Source organism: Lynx rufus, unplaced genomic scaffold, assembly GCF_022079265.1.
Source record: "Lynx rufus isolate CCGP_SWC_20201006 ecotype Redwood Valley unplaced genomic scaffold, mLynRuf1.p SCAF_9, whole genome shotgun sequence".
NCBI lineage: Eukaryota > Metazoa > Chordata > Mammalia > Carnivora > Felidae > Lynx > Lynx rufus.
The window spans coordinates 99,099,153-99,113,876 of NW_025814897.1; the positions used below are offsets into that span (position 1 = coordinate 99,099,153).

A 14,724-nucleotide genomic window follows, 5' to 3' on the forward strand; every position below is an offset into this window, starting at 1 on the left:
CGTCTTTCCCTTTTCATTGTTTGAGGCCAAGAACTGTTCAGGCCTGAGCCTGGGGTATAAACTCGAGACCAAGTATATTTTTTTCAGGTGTTCCTTGGTTGATTTGAGTCTATGTCTTAACTTTCAACTCCCCTCTCTGCACACTTTAACAAGTATTGCATTTTGGAAAGAAAAGAGATCAAATTATTTCAACTTTACCTTCATAACAAGCTCTGAGAATTTGGGAGAACTGGCTGTTGCTAGCAGGCTGTCTTGGAGCAAAACAAGTAGGGCACTAGAAAAAAAAAATCCCAACATGGTAACATTAATAAGTTTCAAACGTGCATTCCAATTAAAACCAATAGTTGAAAGGCCAAGTGTAAATATTCTGTATCCATCTAACAAATTGAGAGCCTATGGATCAGGATTGTCTCTGATTACTTGACATTCAGCTATAAAGAAAATAAACATCAATCATTTAAGCTTTCTCAGTTACTACTTGGTAAATGGTAAAGCTTGTCACTATTTTTCATTGTCACTGGTAGCTGAGAAAGAAATGTACCTGAAATGTACGTGGAAGGAGAGGTAATCAACAAACATGATAGTTCTATTCTAGAAAATTCTTTATAATTTTTTTTAAAGTTTATTTATTTTGAGAGACAGTGCAAGTGGGGGAGGAACAGAGACAGGGAGACAGAGAATCCCAAGCAGGCTCTGCACCGTCAGCTTGGAGCCCATTGTGGGGCCCAAACTCATGAAACCATGAGATCATGACCTGAGCAGAAACCATGAGTCAGATGCTTAACTGACCGAGCCACCCAGGCGTCCCTATTCTAGAAAAGTCTTGATGCTGGCTGGCTTACTAAGTTGTTACTAGTTTTAGCTGCTGTCTCAGGTCAGAACACTTTAGGTTCATGAGGAAGAGAAGAGTAATAAACTTATTAGGCAAACCTAAAGTTATAATTGGTCTTAGTGACTTTGTTTCCATGGGTAGACAAAAGAGAGGCTGTTTCAGGCTCAAATGGTGAGAGCATGGATATACCTCAGGATGTTGGTCTGGTCTGACTTCTCCAGAACCTTCACCACCAAGAGGTTCACAGAGCGGATCACCTGTTGTCCTTCCTCTAGATCTTCAATCCTAGAGTCCAGCATTAAGGTGATGAGGCCATGCATCAGGTCTTTCAGTACTCCAGTGGAGGCCTCCCGGGCAAGGCTTTCTATCTGAAACAGCTATCCAATCATACTTGTGTTAGGTATGAAAGCCAATATATAAAACAAAGAAGATAAATGTGGGTGGCACATTCTAGTAAACAGTTACACTGTATTAAAAAAAAATGCAGAGTATTAGGGGGAAAAAAACCATCAGACTTCCTCAAATCTCCAGAAATAGCCAAAACTAATTGGAGTGCTTCTTCCTTCCTGTTGTAAAAGTACTTTCTGTGTGAGTAGTTATCTGTGACAATGCAACCAGGGGTCCTACCATGCCTAATGAAGACACTGGCAGGAAGCATTCTATTTTGTGTCCTAACAGTAAGGCACCCAACATCTAATGAAAGTAGTCCGTAGTCTGCAAGTAAAACTCTGTAAGTGATGTAGGATTCAACGGAACATCTACACAGATTCAGGTTCTAGAACCCAAGTAGGATGAGACTGAAAAGAAGCTCATGTTCTGTAGAGGTGGCCTTACCGAAATCATATTGCCAATGATACAGCTATAAAGCTTGATGATCTCATCTTTCTCCAATTTCTCATCTGCCATATGTGTGTTGTAGATGAGTCTTAGCTGCATGAACGTGGCTATCAGAAACTGATCAATATGGCCAGACATAGCTTCAGCTTTGTCTTCCTGTCTCAGGACCTCATCGATCTGGTAACAAAAACCCCAAGATATGTTAACTAAAATTAAAAACAAAAACAACAAAACAACCCCCAAGATACAGTCTCCAAGCTTCATACTTAGAAGTAGCAGGAACATGTTATGTCTATAATATTTATTAGCAAAGTACTTATAATAATATCTAACCTAGAAAAAAAATCCAGTCACTTTACACATAAATAACTAGTCCTTAGGGATTCAAACACTCAGCAGATACTAACTGAGCAAGATACTGTTAGGTAAATTAGTCACAGATCCTATTGTAAAAGGTTCACTATCTAGAAGATTGGGGAATATAATCCCTATGTTTAAATGTCTCATCTATTAAAGTGAATACCCATCATCTCATTTGATCATTCAACAGCTCTGGAGAATCAGTAAGGTAAGTTAGTAAGATCTCCATTTACTACATGAGAAAAGCAAGGCTCAGAAAGATCAGACTACTTAGTCCAAACTCAAAACTCAAGTTTTCCCACATCCTGATTCTGGTGTTCTTTTTGGTTTGGTACATTGGTTGTCACTAACAATAAAATGCACTACTGTGGGTAAAACATGTATTTCCCATTCACTACTGTAAAAATACCTTATTTTTATGATTACATAAATACCACCCAGAGACAAACATGTCAATCTTCAATGACCGCCCCCTCCCCCATCTTTTTTAAGAGAGCATGAGAATGGGGGAGAGGGAGAGGGGGAGAGAGAGAGGCATACACCGGGAGAGAATCTCAAACAGGCTCCACACTTGGCACAGAGCCCAACTCAGGGCTCCCTCCCAAGACCCTGGAATCATGAGCTGAAATCAAGAGTCGGACACTCAACCGACTGACACGCCCAGGCACCCCTAATGACCCTACTTTCCGGCAGGGTTGTCCTATTGTGCAACTCCAGGGAGCACCATTTTGACAGACTGCAGTGGGAATGGTGCCTGCTGGTGTTGTGGAAGCCAGGAGTCCTACTTTCATTTGCATCTTTATGCGTGTCATACCTCATTGGCACATACAATTTTATATAACTGGAGCTGTTTAACAACGTTGTGTCAAAAAAGACACCATAAAAAATACTTTTTCTCCCCCCAGGGGGAAGCTTACCCTTTTTCTAAGGTAATTAACATTAACAACCTGGTCCACATCCTTTCACATTCACAGAGTCATATACAACCACATGTGCATGCACAAATGGGGTCAAGGTTTAGGTTGTTTATTTTAAAGAGGATTATAGTTCATACACTTCTCTGCATCTAGCTTTTCTAGCACAACAGAAAATTATGAAATTCCCCAAAGGCCACAGGAATAGCTCTATTTTTAAAGACTGCATTAACAGTCCACATATGCATGTGCCAAAGTTTACTCAATTGTTCCCTTACTAACTTTCAATATGTTTCTGGTTTGGTTATTTTGTTTACTATAAATAAGGTTTCAATAAACATCTTTGTACATGTATCCTAATATACTTGTGTTTTTATTTCTAAAAGAACGATACATTTCAAATGATGGCATAATACATATTACTGTGTGGTTTTCTTTAAAAAGGCACATTGGGGCTCCCGGGTGGCATGCAACGTCCATCCGACTCTTGGTTTCAGCTCAGGTCATGATCCCAGGGTCATGGGATCAAGCTGAGTTGGGCTCTGTGCTGAGAGTGGAGCTTGCTTGGGATTCTCATTCTCTCTCTCTCTCCTTCTGCCCCTCTCCCCTGTTCACACGCAAACTCATGCTTTCTCTCTCTCAAATTAAAAAAAAAGGCACTAACATTGCATTTGCATTTCTACATTTAATGCACAAGTACTGTTTTTCCACAAGCTCTACTGGCTGTATGTTATTACGCTTTTTATTTTTTGCCACTCTGATGGCAAAACATGCTATCTTATTGTTACTTTAGGCTCCACACCCAGTGTGGAGCCCAAAGGAGGGCTTGAACTGATAACCCTGAGATTAAGATCTGAGCTGAGATCAACAATCAGACACTTAACAAACTGAGCCACCCAGGGGTCCCTTATTGTTACTTTAATTTGCATTTTGTGGCAAAGGAGGGCCTGGACCTCTTTTCACATATTTACTGGCCGTTTGGATATCTTGTGTGATTTGCCTATTCACATCCTTCAGTCATTTTTCTATTGGGTTCTCCTTTTCTCAAGAATTAATAAAAGCTCTGTTTAGTGTAGCTATTAATCCTTTATTGGTCATCTGGGTTGCAAATATATTCCACAATATGTACACAATATACTACTTGTTTACTGATAGTATATGGTAGATTTCTGCAGATTAAAATCTTAAAATTTTGTATGTTCGAATGTGTCTTTTCTTACTCTTCTTAGGTTTCCTTCCTTGTTTTTTAATGTTTTCCCCAAGTCCCCTGGTTATTTCAAAAATTTAGGGGGGGTGATGAATTGTTTAAAATTTTCACAGGGTTACTTTTTTGTTTTTGTTTTTTTATCTCTTCCACATCTATGGTTGGTTCCTTCCTCATTCCTGATACATATTTTTGTTCTCTAGTCAGTCTATTAAGGAATTTGTTTTGTTTTACAAGAAACAAATTAAGAGTTGTTATTTTAAAAATCCATTTAGGGGCGCTTGGCTGGCTCAGTCAGATGAGCGTGTGATTGTTGGGTCTTGGGGTTGTGAGTTCGAGTCCCATGTTGGGTATAGACATTATGAATAAACAAACAAACTGAAAAAATAAACATCCATCTCATGAACTATAGCTTTATTATCTCCTTTCAGATATTTTTTATTTTTTATTTTTCTAACTTCTGATAAGTACTAAGTTACTTCATTTTAGCTTTTTTCTAATAGCAAATGCATTTCAGGCAATATATTTTTCATTTTCTTTCTTTTTATTTTTTTTGTGTGTGGATATCCAATTGTCCCCGTATAATTTATTGAAAAGACTTTCCTTTCCTTACTGTTGAACACTTCAGTGACACATTAGTTATAAATCTATTGCGCCTATATGCATGTATTTATTTGTGGGTTTTTTAATTCTGTTCCACTGAGTCTAGTTCATTATTTTTATGTCAATATCACATTGTCTTAATTACTATAGCTATACTATACTTAAAAAAATTTTTTTTAATTTACATCCAAGTTAGTTAGCATATAATGCAACAATGATTTTAGGAGTAGATTCTTTAATGCCCCTTACCTGTTTAGCCCATCCACCCTCCCACAACCTCTCCAATAACCCTTTGTTTGTTCTCCATATTTAAGAGTCTCTTATGTTTTGTCCCCCTTGCTGTTTTTATATTTGCTTCCCTTCCCTTGTGTTCATCTGTTCTCTATCTTAAATTCCTCATATGAGTGAAAGTCATATCTGTCTTTCTCTAATTTCACTTAGCATAACACCCTCCAGTTCCATACACGTGGTTGCAAATGGCAAGATTTCATTCTTTTTGATTGCTGAGTAATACTCCATTGTGTGTGTGTATATATATATATATATATATATATATATACACACATACATACACTACATCTTTATCCATTCTCCATAGATGGACATGTGGGCTTTTTCCATACCTTGGCTATTGTTGATAGTGCTGCTATGAACTTTGGGGTGCATGTGCCCCTTTGAAACAGCATACCTGTATCCCTTGGATAAGTACCTAGTAGTGCAATTGTTGGGTTGTAGGGTAGTTCTATTTTTAATTTTCTGAGGAACCTCCATACTGTTTTCCAGAGTGGCTGCACCAGTTTGCATTCCCACCAGTGGTGCAACAGAGATCCTCTTTCTCCGCATCCTTGCCAACATCTGTCCTTGCCTGAGTTGTTAATGTTAGCCATTCTGACAGGTGTGAGGTGGTATCTCATTGTGGTTCTGATTTGTATTTTCCTGATGATGAGTGATGTTGAGCATTCTTTCATGTGTTGGTTGGCCATCTGGATGTCTTCTTTGGAGAAATGTCTATTCATGTTTTTTGCCCATTTCTTCACTGGATTATTTGTTTTTTGGGTGTTGAGTTAGATAAGTTCTTTATAGATGTTGGATACTAACCCTTTATCTGATAGGTTGTTTGCAAATATCTTCTCCCATTCTTGTCGGTTGCATTTTAGTTTTGCTGACTGTTTCCTGTGGTGTGCAGACGATTTTTATTTTGAGGAGATCCCAATAGTTCATTTTTGCTTTTGTTTCCCTTGCCTCTGGAGACGTGTTGAGTAAGAAGTTGCTGAGGTCAAGATCAAAGAGGTTTTTGCCTGCTTTCTCCTCGAGGACTTTGATGGCTTCCTGTCTTACATTTAGGTCTTTCATCCATTTTGAGTTTCTTTTTGTGTATGATGTAAGAAAGTGGTCCAGGTTCATTTTTTTGCATGTCGCTGTCCAGTCTTCCCAGTACCACTTGCTGAAGAGACCATCTTTATTCCATTGGATATTCTTTCCTGCTTTGTCAAAGATTAGTTGGACATACGTTTGTGGGTCCATTTCTGGGTTCTCTATTCTGTTCCATTGATCTGAGTGTCTGTTTTTGTGCCAGCAATATATTTTTCTGAGTTCAGTAGTTTCACTACAGGTTTAGAGGGAAATGCTTTCCTACTATTCACTATTAAGAGTTTTTTGGTTTTTTAATCAAAGGGTTAGTCAGGAGGGTGTTTCATACTTTTTCCAAGTGGCCATTATTTTTTGTGATATTATTTATTAAAAAGTCTGTTGGGTTACCAATAAAGAATTTGGTGAGTATATCTTTTACTACAACAGTTGTTAAGATATAAAAAAATATAGATATTTTCAGAGACTGTAAAATTCTATGTACACATATATTAAGTCCGGTTTACTGTTTACTAATACTATTTTATTAAGGTTTAACAACGTTAATACAATATACAAATCCTAACAGTACACCTTAATGAAATTCTATGCATATGGATCTGTATATCTGCCATTAGAACAAGCTATAGGACATTGGTTGCACCCAAAGCCCTCTTACTGCCCCTCCAAGCTGGTAAGCTGGTATCCTGCCTTTCACCAGGGGTTACTACTATTCTATCTGGTTTTTCCTTTTTAAAAAAAAAAAACATTCTGACCTCTAACTGGTTAAGAATTATTTCATTCCCATGTCCTTATCTTTCATCTACTACATCTGTCCCAATTCTCTCAACCTATAACTTGTCTTTTTATTTATTTATTTTTTTTAAAGTAGGCTCTACACCCAACATGGGGCTTGAACTCACAACGCTGAGATCAAGAGTCGTGTGCTCTACTGACTGAGCCAGCCAGGTGCCCTGCTTGGCTTTTCATTTTGTTATAAACAGAGTATCTTGTGATAAACAGATGTTTTCAGAAATTTTAAAGTAGTAAAAGATTTCTATTTTTTCCTTTATGTTTTTTTGTGTCTAGTTTAAAAAGAAATCCTTACATAATGTGAAGTAAAAAATGTTCTCCTATTAAGTTTTCCTTCTCACATCTAGGTCTTTAATCCATCTGAAATATACTTTGGCGTAGGAAATAGCAATCTAATTATACTGCTGTTCCCGTGGAAGATAACCAGTCCTAGCACCATTTACTGATTAATCCAGCTTTTACCAAGGGATTTTTAATGTCTTTTCTGTTCCTTTTTTTTGGGGTGGGGGAGGAGAGAAGTAGGGGGAGAGAGGGAGGGAGGGAGGGAGGTGGGGAGAGAGGGAGAGGGAGAGGGAGGTGGGGAGAGAGGGAGAGGGAGAGGGAGAAGGAGAGGGAGAGGGAGAGGGAGAGGGAGAGAGGGAGAGAGGGAGAGAGAGAGAGAGAGAGAGAGAAAATGAGCACAACCAGGGGATGGGCAGATGGAGAGAGGGACAGAGGATCTGAAGCAGGCTCACCACTGAAAGCAGAAAGCCTGATGTGGGTCCTGAACCCACGAACCGCGAGATCATGGCCTGAGCTGAAATCGGAGGTTTAACCAACTGAGCAACCCAGGTGCCCCCAATACTGCACAATCTTAATTACAGTGGCTCTGTAGTTACTGTTGATGTATAGTGATAAAGGACCTCTGCACTGTGTTATAATTTTAAAAAACTTTCTTGGGGTGCCTGGGTGGCTCAGTCAGTTGAGCATCCACGTCTTGATTTCAGCTCAGATCATGATCCCAGAGTTGTGGGATGAACCCTACAATGAATTCCACACTTAGTGTGGAGTCTGTTTACGATTCTCTCTCTCTCTCTGTCCCTCTCCCCTGGTTATGTGCATGTGCTCTCTCAAAAAAATTTAAAAAAGATATGTAGATTTAAAAATTTTTTTAATTAAAAAACTGTCTTAAAAAACTGACTGCTGGGGTGCTTGGGTGGCTCAGTCAGTTAAGCAACTGACTCGGGCTTGGTCATGATCTCACTCGTGGTTTGTAGGTTTGAACCCTGCGTGGGTTTCTGTGCCGACAGCTCAGGGCCTGGAGCCTGCTCCGGATTCTGTGTCTCCCTATCTTGCTGACTCTCCCCCACTCACGCTCTCTCTCTCTCAAAAATAAATAAAACTTCAAAAAAAAAAATAAATTTCAGCATCAATTTCATAACTGTAGAACTGTTGAGATTTTGATTAGAATGGCTTTCACTGTATAGGTAAATTTGAGCAAATTGGCATCTTGATAACCCCAAACCTTGTGAACATATTATATTTCCATTATTTGGAAATTCTCTAATGTCATTCAATTTCCTCTATAAAGGTTTTACATATAAAATGCTTGATTTATTCCTATGTAAATGTTTTTGTTACTGACGGTTTTCTTTTTTTTAATATTCTCATAAATCTTTATTTATTTATATTTTTAAATGTTTTTATTTCTCTGAGACAGAGAGAGAGAGAGAGAGAGAGAGAGAGAACACAAGAGGGGGAGGGGCAGAGCGCAAGCGGGAGACACAGAATCCGAGGTTGAGCTGTCAGCACAGAACCTGACATAGGGCTTGGACTCAGGAACCGCAAGACTGTGACCTGAGCCAAAGTCAGACATGTAACCAACTGAGCCACCCAGGCACCCCTGTTAATTTTCTTATAATAAAAATATATAAAATTTACCATTTTAACTATCTCTTAAAAAAAATGTTAAGTTTACTTATTTAGAGAGAGAGAGAGAGAGCATGAGCAGGGGAGGAGCAGAGAGAGAGAGAATCCCAAGTAAGCTGTGCACTATAGCCTGACTCAAGGCTCAAATACATGAACTATGAGATCATGATCTGAGCCAAAATCACAAACCGGATGCTTAACTGAGCCACCAAGGTGCCCATTTTAACCACTTAAGTATATAATCTAGTGGCATTAAGTACCTTCACAATGTTATATAAACATCACCACTATCTATTTCTAGAACTTTGTTATCATTCTAATCGGACTCCATACCCATTAAATAATAACTCCAAATTCCGCCGCCCTTCCCTAGCCCTGGTAACCTCTATTCTACTTTCTCTGTGTGTTTGCCTATCCTAGGTACCTCATATATGTGTAATCACACAATATTTGTCCCTTTGTGTCTGATTTATTGTATTTAGCATAAGGTTTCCAAGGTTCATCCATGTTATAGCATACATCAGAATTTCATTCATCTTTATGGCTGAAAAATATTCCATGGTATGTATATACCACATTTTGTTGATCCATTCACATGCTGATGGACTCTTAAGTTGTTTTCCACCTTTTGTCTGCTGTGAAGAATGCTGCTATAATAAACACTGGTGCACAACTATCTGTGTGGGTCCCTGCTTTCAGGTAGTGGAAATATTGGATCTTATTGTAATTCTTGTTTAACTTTTTGAAGAACCACCAGACTGTGTTTTCCATAAATGGTTGTACCGTTTTATGTCCTTAGCAGTAATGCACACAGGTTCCAGTTTCTTCACATCCTTGCCAATACTATTGACCACTTTTTATTTTTATTTATTTATTTTTAAAAAAAAATTTTTTTTTTCAACGTTTATTTATTTATTTGGGACAGAGAGAGACAGAGCATGAATGGGGGAGGGGCAGAGAGAGAGGGAGACACAGAATCGGAAACAGGCTCCAGGCTCCGAGCCATCAGCCCAGAGCCTGACGCGGGGCTCGAACTCACAGACCGCGAGATCGTGACCTGGCTGAAGTCGGATGCTTAACCGACTGCGCCACCCAGGCGCCCCTATTGACCACTTTTTAAAAAAAAAAATTTAAATGTTTTTATTCGAGAGCGAGCGAGTGAGAGCAGGGGAAGGGCAGAGACAGAGAGAGAGAGAGAGAGAGAGAGAGAGAGAGAGAGATCCAAAGCAGGCTCCAGGCTCTGAGCTGTCAGCACAGAGTCAGAGGAGGGGCCCAAACTAGTGAACTGCAAGATCATGACTTGAGTCGAAGTCAGTTGCTTAACCAACTGAGCCACCCAGGTGCCCTATTTCCCATTTTTAGAAAAAAAAAGAAAATCCTACTGGGGTATGAAGTGGTATCTCATTGTGGTTTTGATCTGCATTTCCTTAATGACTAAAAGATGGCAAACATCTTTTCACATGCTTACTGGCCATTTGTGTATCTTCTTTGGAGAAATGTTGATTTAAGTCCTTTGCCCATTTTTGAATTTTCTTTGTTTGTGTGGTTGAATTGTGGGAATTCTTTATGTGTTCTGGATATTAATCTCTTTTCAGATACATAGTTTGCAAATATTTTCTCTCATTCTGTGGGGTGTCTTTACTCTCTTGATAGTGACCTTTGTTTGATGCATAAAACTTTTATTTGATAAAGTTCAATTTTATTATTTTTTCTTCTGTTGCCATTGCTTTTGGTGTCATATCCAAAAAAAATCACTGCCAAGTCTAATATCATGAAGATTTCCCCCTATGTTTTATTTGTTTTGTTTGGGATACCATTAGGTTATTGTAAAAGAGAGACATGGAAATTATTTACATGATGGAAGATTTCACAACTTTACTAGAATGGGCAGCTTCACATGACGCCATTTCAATAATGATTTATTTTAGCCTACATACTTCCTGAGAATGTCACCAGAAATAATCCTTGTCATCCAGAACTACTTTGGTGCTTCCATATTCTGGGAGAATTTTATCTCCAACTTTCACGCTAACTAGTTGAATCTCTCTCTTTTCTCTAGAGCCCCATCCATACACTTTTCCTTGAGATTTTTCTGGAAGCAAAATGCCTCCTTTGGTTACAGTTTTGGCTATACTCCTTTCAACTAAAACTTGGTCAAAGAGGGGAAGAAACTTTCTAAACGCCTCTCCTGACATGACTGGCTGCTGCAGTTCGTACTTTGCTTTTGAGCTGCCACCACCACAAGGAGAACCGTCCCCCCCCCGCCCCGCCCTGCCCCTGCCATGTCTTCTTCTAAGAGTTTTAGAGCTTTAGCTATTACATGTACGTCTTTGGTCCATTTTGAGTTAATTTTTGTATATAGTATGAGTCCAACTTCATTCTTTTGCATGTGGATATCCATTTCTCCCAGCATCATTTGTTGAAAAGACTATCCTTTCCCCACTGAATGGTCTTGTCACTGTTGTCATTTAATTTGGTTTCAGCAGTGATCATCCTCTCCTTTCAGTCCATCTACTCAATTTTAAAATTCTAAAACTTTTTTTTTTTTTGCTGGGGAGAATATATGTAATAAATAATCCTCGTTAAGTACTCTTTCCACGTACCCCCTCCCCCCCAACCCTGTGGTCATCTAGTCCCCTCCAGCAGTTTCAAGTTTCCCTGTACCAGGAAATTCCCATTCTGGTTATTTTGTTTTATTCCTTTTCCCAATTACTGAGTCCCTTACGGTGTGGTTTGTTATCATTCTTTATCTAGTCAGGATTCACTCTTGGGTCTTTTTGGAAATCCTCGATTATGGCAATCTGAGCAGGGGAGACATAGCAGTTTCTGCCCTTCTAAGTCTGTGGTATGCCAGCTGGCAATCTATCAGTCATATGGCACAGCACCAAGAGCGGGCACTTCTGCTCTTCTGTCTCTGAAGGTACAAAAGCTAGAGACTTCCCAGCCTCAGACAGTGAATTCAGCCTTTTTGTTCGGCAACTTATAGTTCCTTGGGGGGCCAGGGAGAACACCAGGTCCTCCTATTAATAACACTCATACAGACCACCATTGCCCTTTCTTTAGGAGATATGCTGATCTCCACAAAAAGAGTCTTTCCAGGAATTTTGGTGTTTCAATCTTTTTCCCTGGGCTCTGCACTACTGAACCTCAGGTTTTCCTGAAGGCCTGTATGTGGAAAAGTCTTGTACTTATACAACACAGAGCTTGACATTTATACATACTTCAGACACCACCTACCTGACCTAGCAGCTACTCTGCTCAGAAAAGGCAGATGGGTTTGGATTGAAAGGGATGGAGAAAGGCAAGACGAATGCATGCATTCAAGTCATTGTTTTCCAAAATCCCCTCCAATACCAAAACTGTTAACAGGACACTCTTTGTAGAACAATAGCAAAAACCTTGTGCTAAGATTTCCAATTCCACCATTTCCAACTATCTGTCTTCATGGAGATGTCTAATGAGACAACACTCAAAATCAGAAGTTAGGACGGATGTTACTACCATCTAATCTTCAGGCTCCATTTTCTCCAACTGCCCCGATCACGTTCTTCATAGCTAAAGACCAGTTCAGAATCATTCACTGTATTTAGTCATGTCTCTCAGTCTCTCTTCAGTGTAGACCAATCCTCAGTCTTTCCTTGACTTTCTTGACCTTGACATTTGTAAAATATCCCTTGGTTTGCATTTATTTGAGATTTCCTCATGATTAGATGACATTAGGAATGTGAACAAAGTGATGCTGAATTCTCACTGGATCCTATGAGGTGGCACATGATTTTATCTTCCAGGGTGGTGTGTGCTACGCTTCTGTACTGTCAAATTCTCGAAGTATTTTTTATTTTTTGGCTATTTCTTATGTATTTGTCCTTTGTATTTTGTGGAGAGGTACTATGAAACTGCAAATAACCCATTTCTCTTCAAATTTTTTATTTCTATGGGCATGGACTGTGGTTCCCTATTTTGTTAAGTTTTTTTGAATTTAATAAATTTCCTGAATTTTATTCAGTGTATTAGGTTATACCTCATTACTACCACTATTTACTTTGATGCTCAAACTGTCCCCTTCAAACATAAGGCATCTGTTCCCGTTGGCCCGTGGGTCATTCTGACATGTCCCTATCATTCCTTGAGCCTATCCTTCCTGTCTAGTACGATATGATGTTCCAGGATTACCCTGTACTTTTTCTAATTCAGCCCTAGAATCTGCCCCTTCTCCAAGGAGCTCTCATTCCCTTTTAGTGGAAAATGGTATTCAGAAGATAAGATTTGGGAGTGCTTACTGCTGTTGGGGTATTGCTGTTCTCAGGTCCTCTCAATGAGAAGAACTAGGACATATATAAATATATATTATATACACATATAACACACATTTACACCACATATATACATACATATACACTGACACTGATATTAATTTCTACATCTCTATAATGAAAACCATGAGTTCACACTGACACATCTAATTCCAACACCACAGTTTATTCTCTTTCGCTTTCCTTTCATATTTGTAGTGCTTTTCTGACAGTAAGAAATTTGGGTTCTATTTTCCTTGTATTTCTTTGACCAACCTTTTTGCATATAACCAATCTCCTATCTCTGCCACCAGTTCTTCCCTATGCAGATGCCTACTTCAGCTCTGACTCCCAGTTCTGAGCCACCTGTGTACTGGCCTGCCCCCTCCAACACACGTGGATATCCTTACCCTGCCTCAGATCCTACTATCATGCCAGACTGACTGCCTGCGTGGACATCCTCTTCATCCCACGTAGGCTCTGACTCCTGACTCTACATCACCTCTCCCGTATGACACCATCCTCACAATGCTTGGGCTCTGAGACCCTCGCTCTGGGCCACTGTGGCTCCCCACCCCCACCACCTTGCCACAAGGTAGATGCCTACCTTGCTCTACCAACTTATTGGCTTTAGGACTAGATCGTTAGGGAAGGGAAGCAGAAGAAGAGACTGATTTTTTAGAAAATATATAGCTTCTCTGCTTAAAATTCTCTAATGGTTTCCCATCACATTTAAAATAAAATCCAAACTTACCCTGGGGCTTTTAAAGGTCTACACGATACAATTTCTGTCCACCTCTCAAATCTCATTCTGTACCATTCTCCCCCTTGCCCACTCTGCTCCAAGCACAGGGGCCTTGTATTAATTCCTTGAATATTCCAAACTCATTCCTCTCCTACAGCCTTCGTAATCTCTCTTCCCTCTGCCTGCATCCCTGACCACCAATCTGAGTAACTATTCAGCTCCTCTCTCTGATCACCCCATTGGAGTTATATTTACACAGTAGTTGCTATTATCTGATATTTTCTTGTTTACTTATTTCTCTCTGTCCACTAAAACCTAGGTACATTCCATGAGATTTGGTTCCTACTTACTGCTGCTATTTCCAGCCTCTGGCGAATGCATGCAAGTGTAAAATAAAAAGCAAGGCTCTGTGACAGCCATATCCTGGGAGGTCAGTGATGACAATGAGGGGTCCCTGTGCACGTTTTCATCAGAGCAGTGCTGAACGCTGCCTGCCTCTGTCAAATCTGCGACCAGAATGCAGCCACCACTCGTACAGCCTCTGCTGATGATGGAATTACCGTCGTGTGTAATACCCCCATTACCTGTGTCAGAGCTTGGATGCTCGTGTTGATGTCACCACTGGCTACTTGGGAGATAATGAAATTGATTGTGGATGCTGTATTACTGTGCATGTCATCAAAGTGTGGAGAAACAGCCCGGATTCTAGAGAGCAGAGCAAAGGGAAAAAATTCAATCTTTGTTAGAAGACATCTCAGTGAGTTGGGATTATGCAATTCTCTGCTACCTCCAGGTCTTAGTAAAGAATTGCTCCCAGCCATACAGTGATCAGTTCTAAAACATTCTAATTGTACAGAGAGCTCTTTTCA

General features: G+C 39.6%; 1 protein-coding gene across 3 annotated transcripts in view; it reads right to left on the reverse strand.

Annotated features, from left to right (window-relative positions):
• CKAP5 (cytoskeleton associated protein 5) overlaps positions 1–14,724 on the reverse strand; it is a 113,964-nt gene that overhangs the window by 5,775 nt on the left and 93,465 nt on the right. For all 3 annotated transcript variants that reach the window (XM_047070624.1, XM_047070626.1, XM_047070625.1), the window contains exons 35-38: positions 14,440–14,560; positions 1,667–1,846; positions 1,022–1,209; positions 199–274 (exon numbers count right to left, since the gene is read on the reverse strand). In XM_047070624.1, the coding sequence (XP_046926580.1) occupies positions 199–274; positions 1,022–1,209; positions 1,667–1,846; positions 14,440–14,560 (565 nt within the window). The remainder of the gene's footprint in view (positions 1–198; positions 275–1,021; positions 1,210–1,666; positions 1,847–14,439; positions 14,561–14,724) is intronic.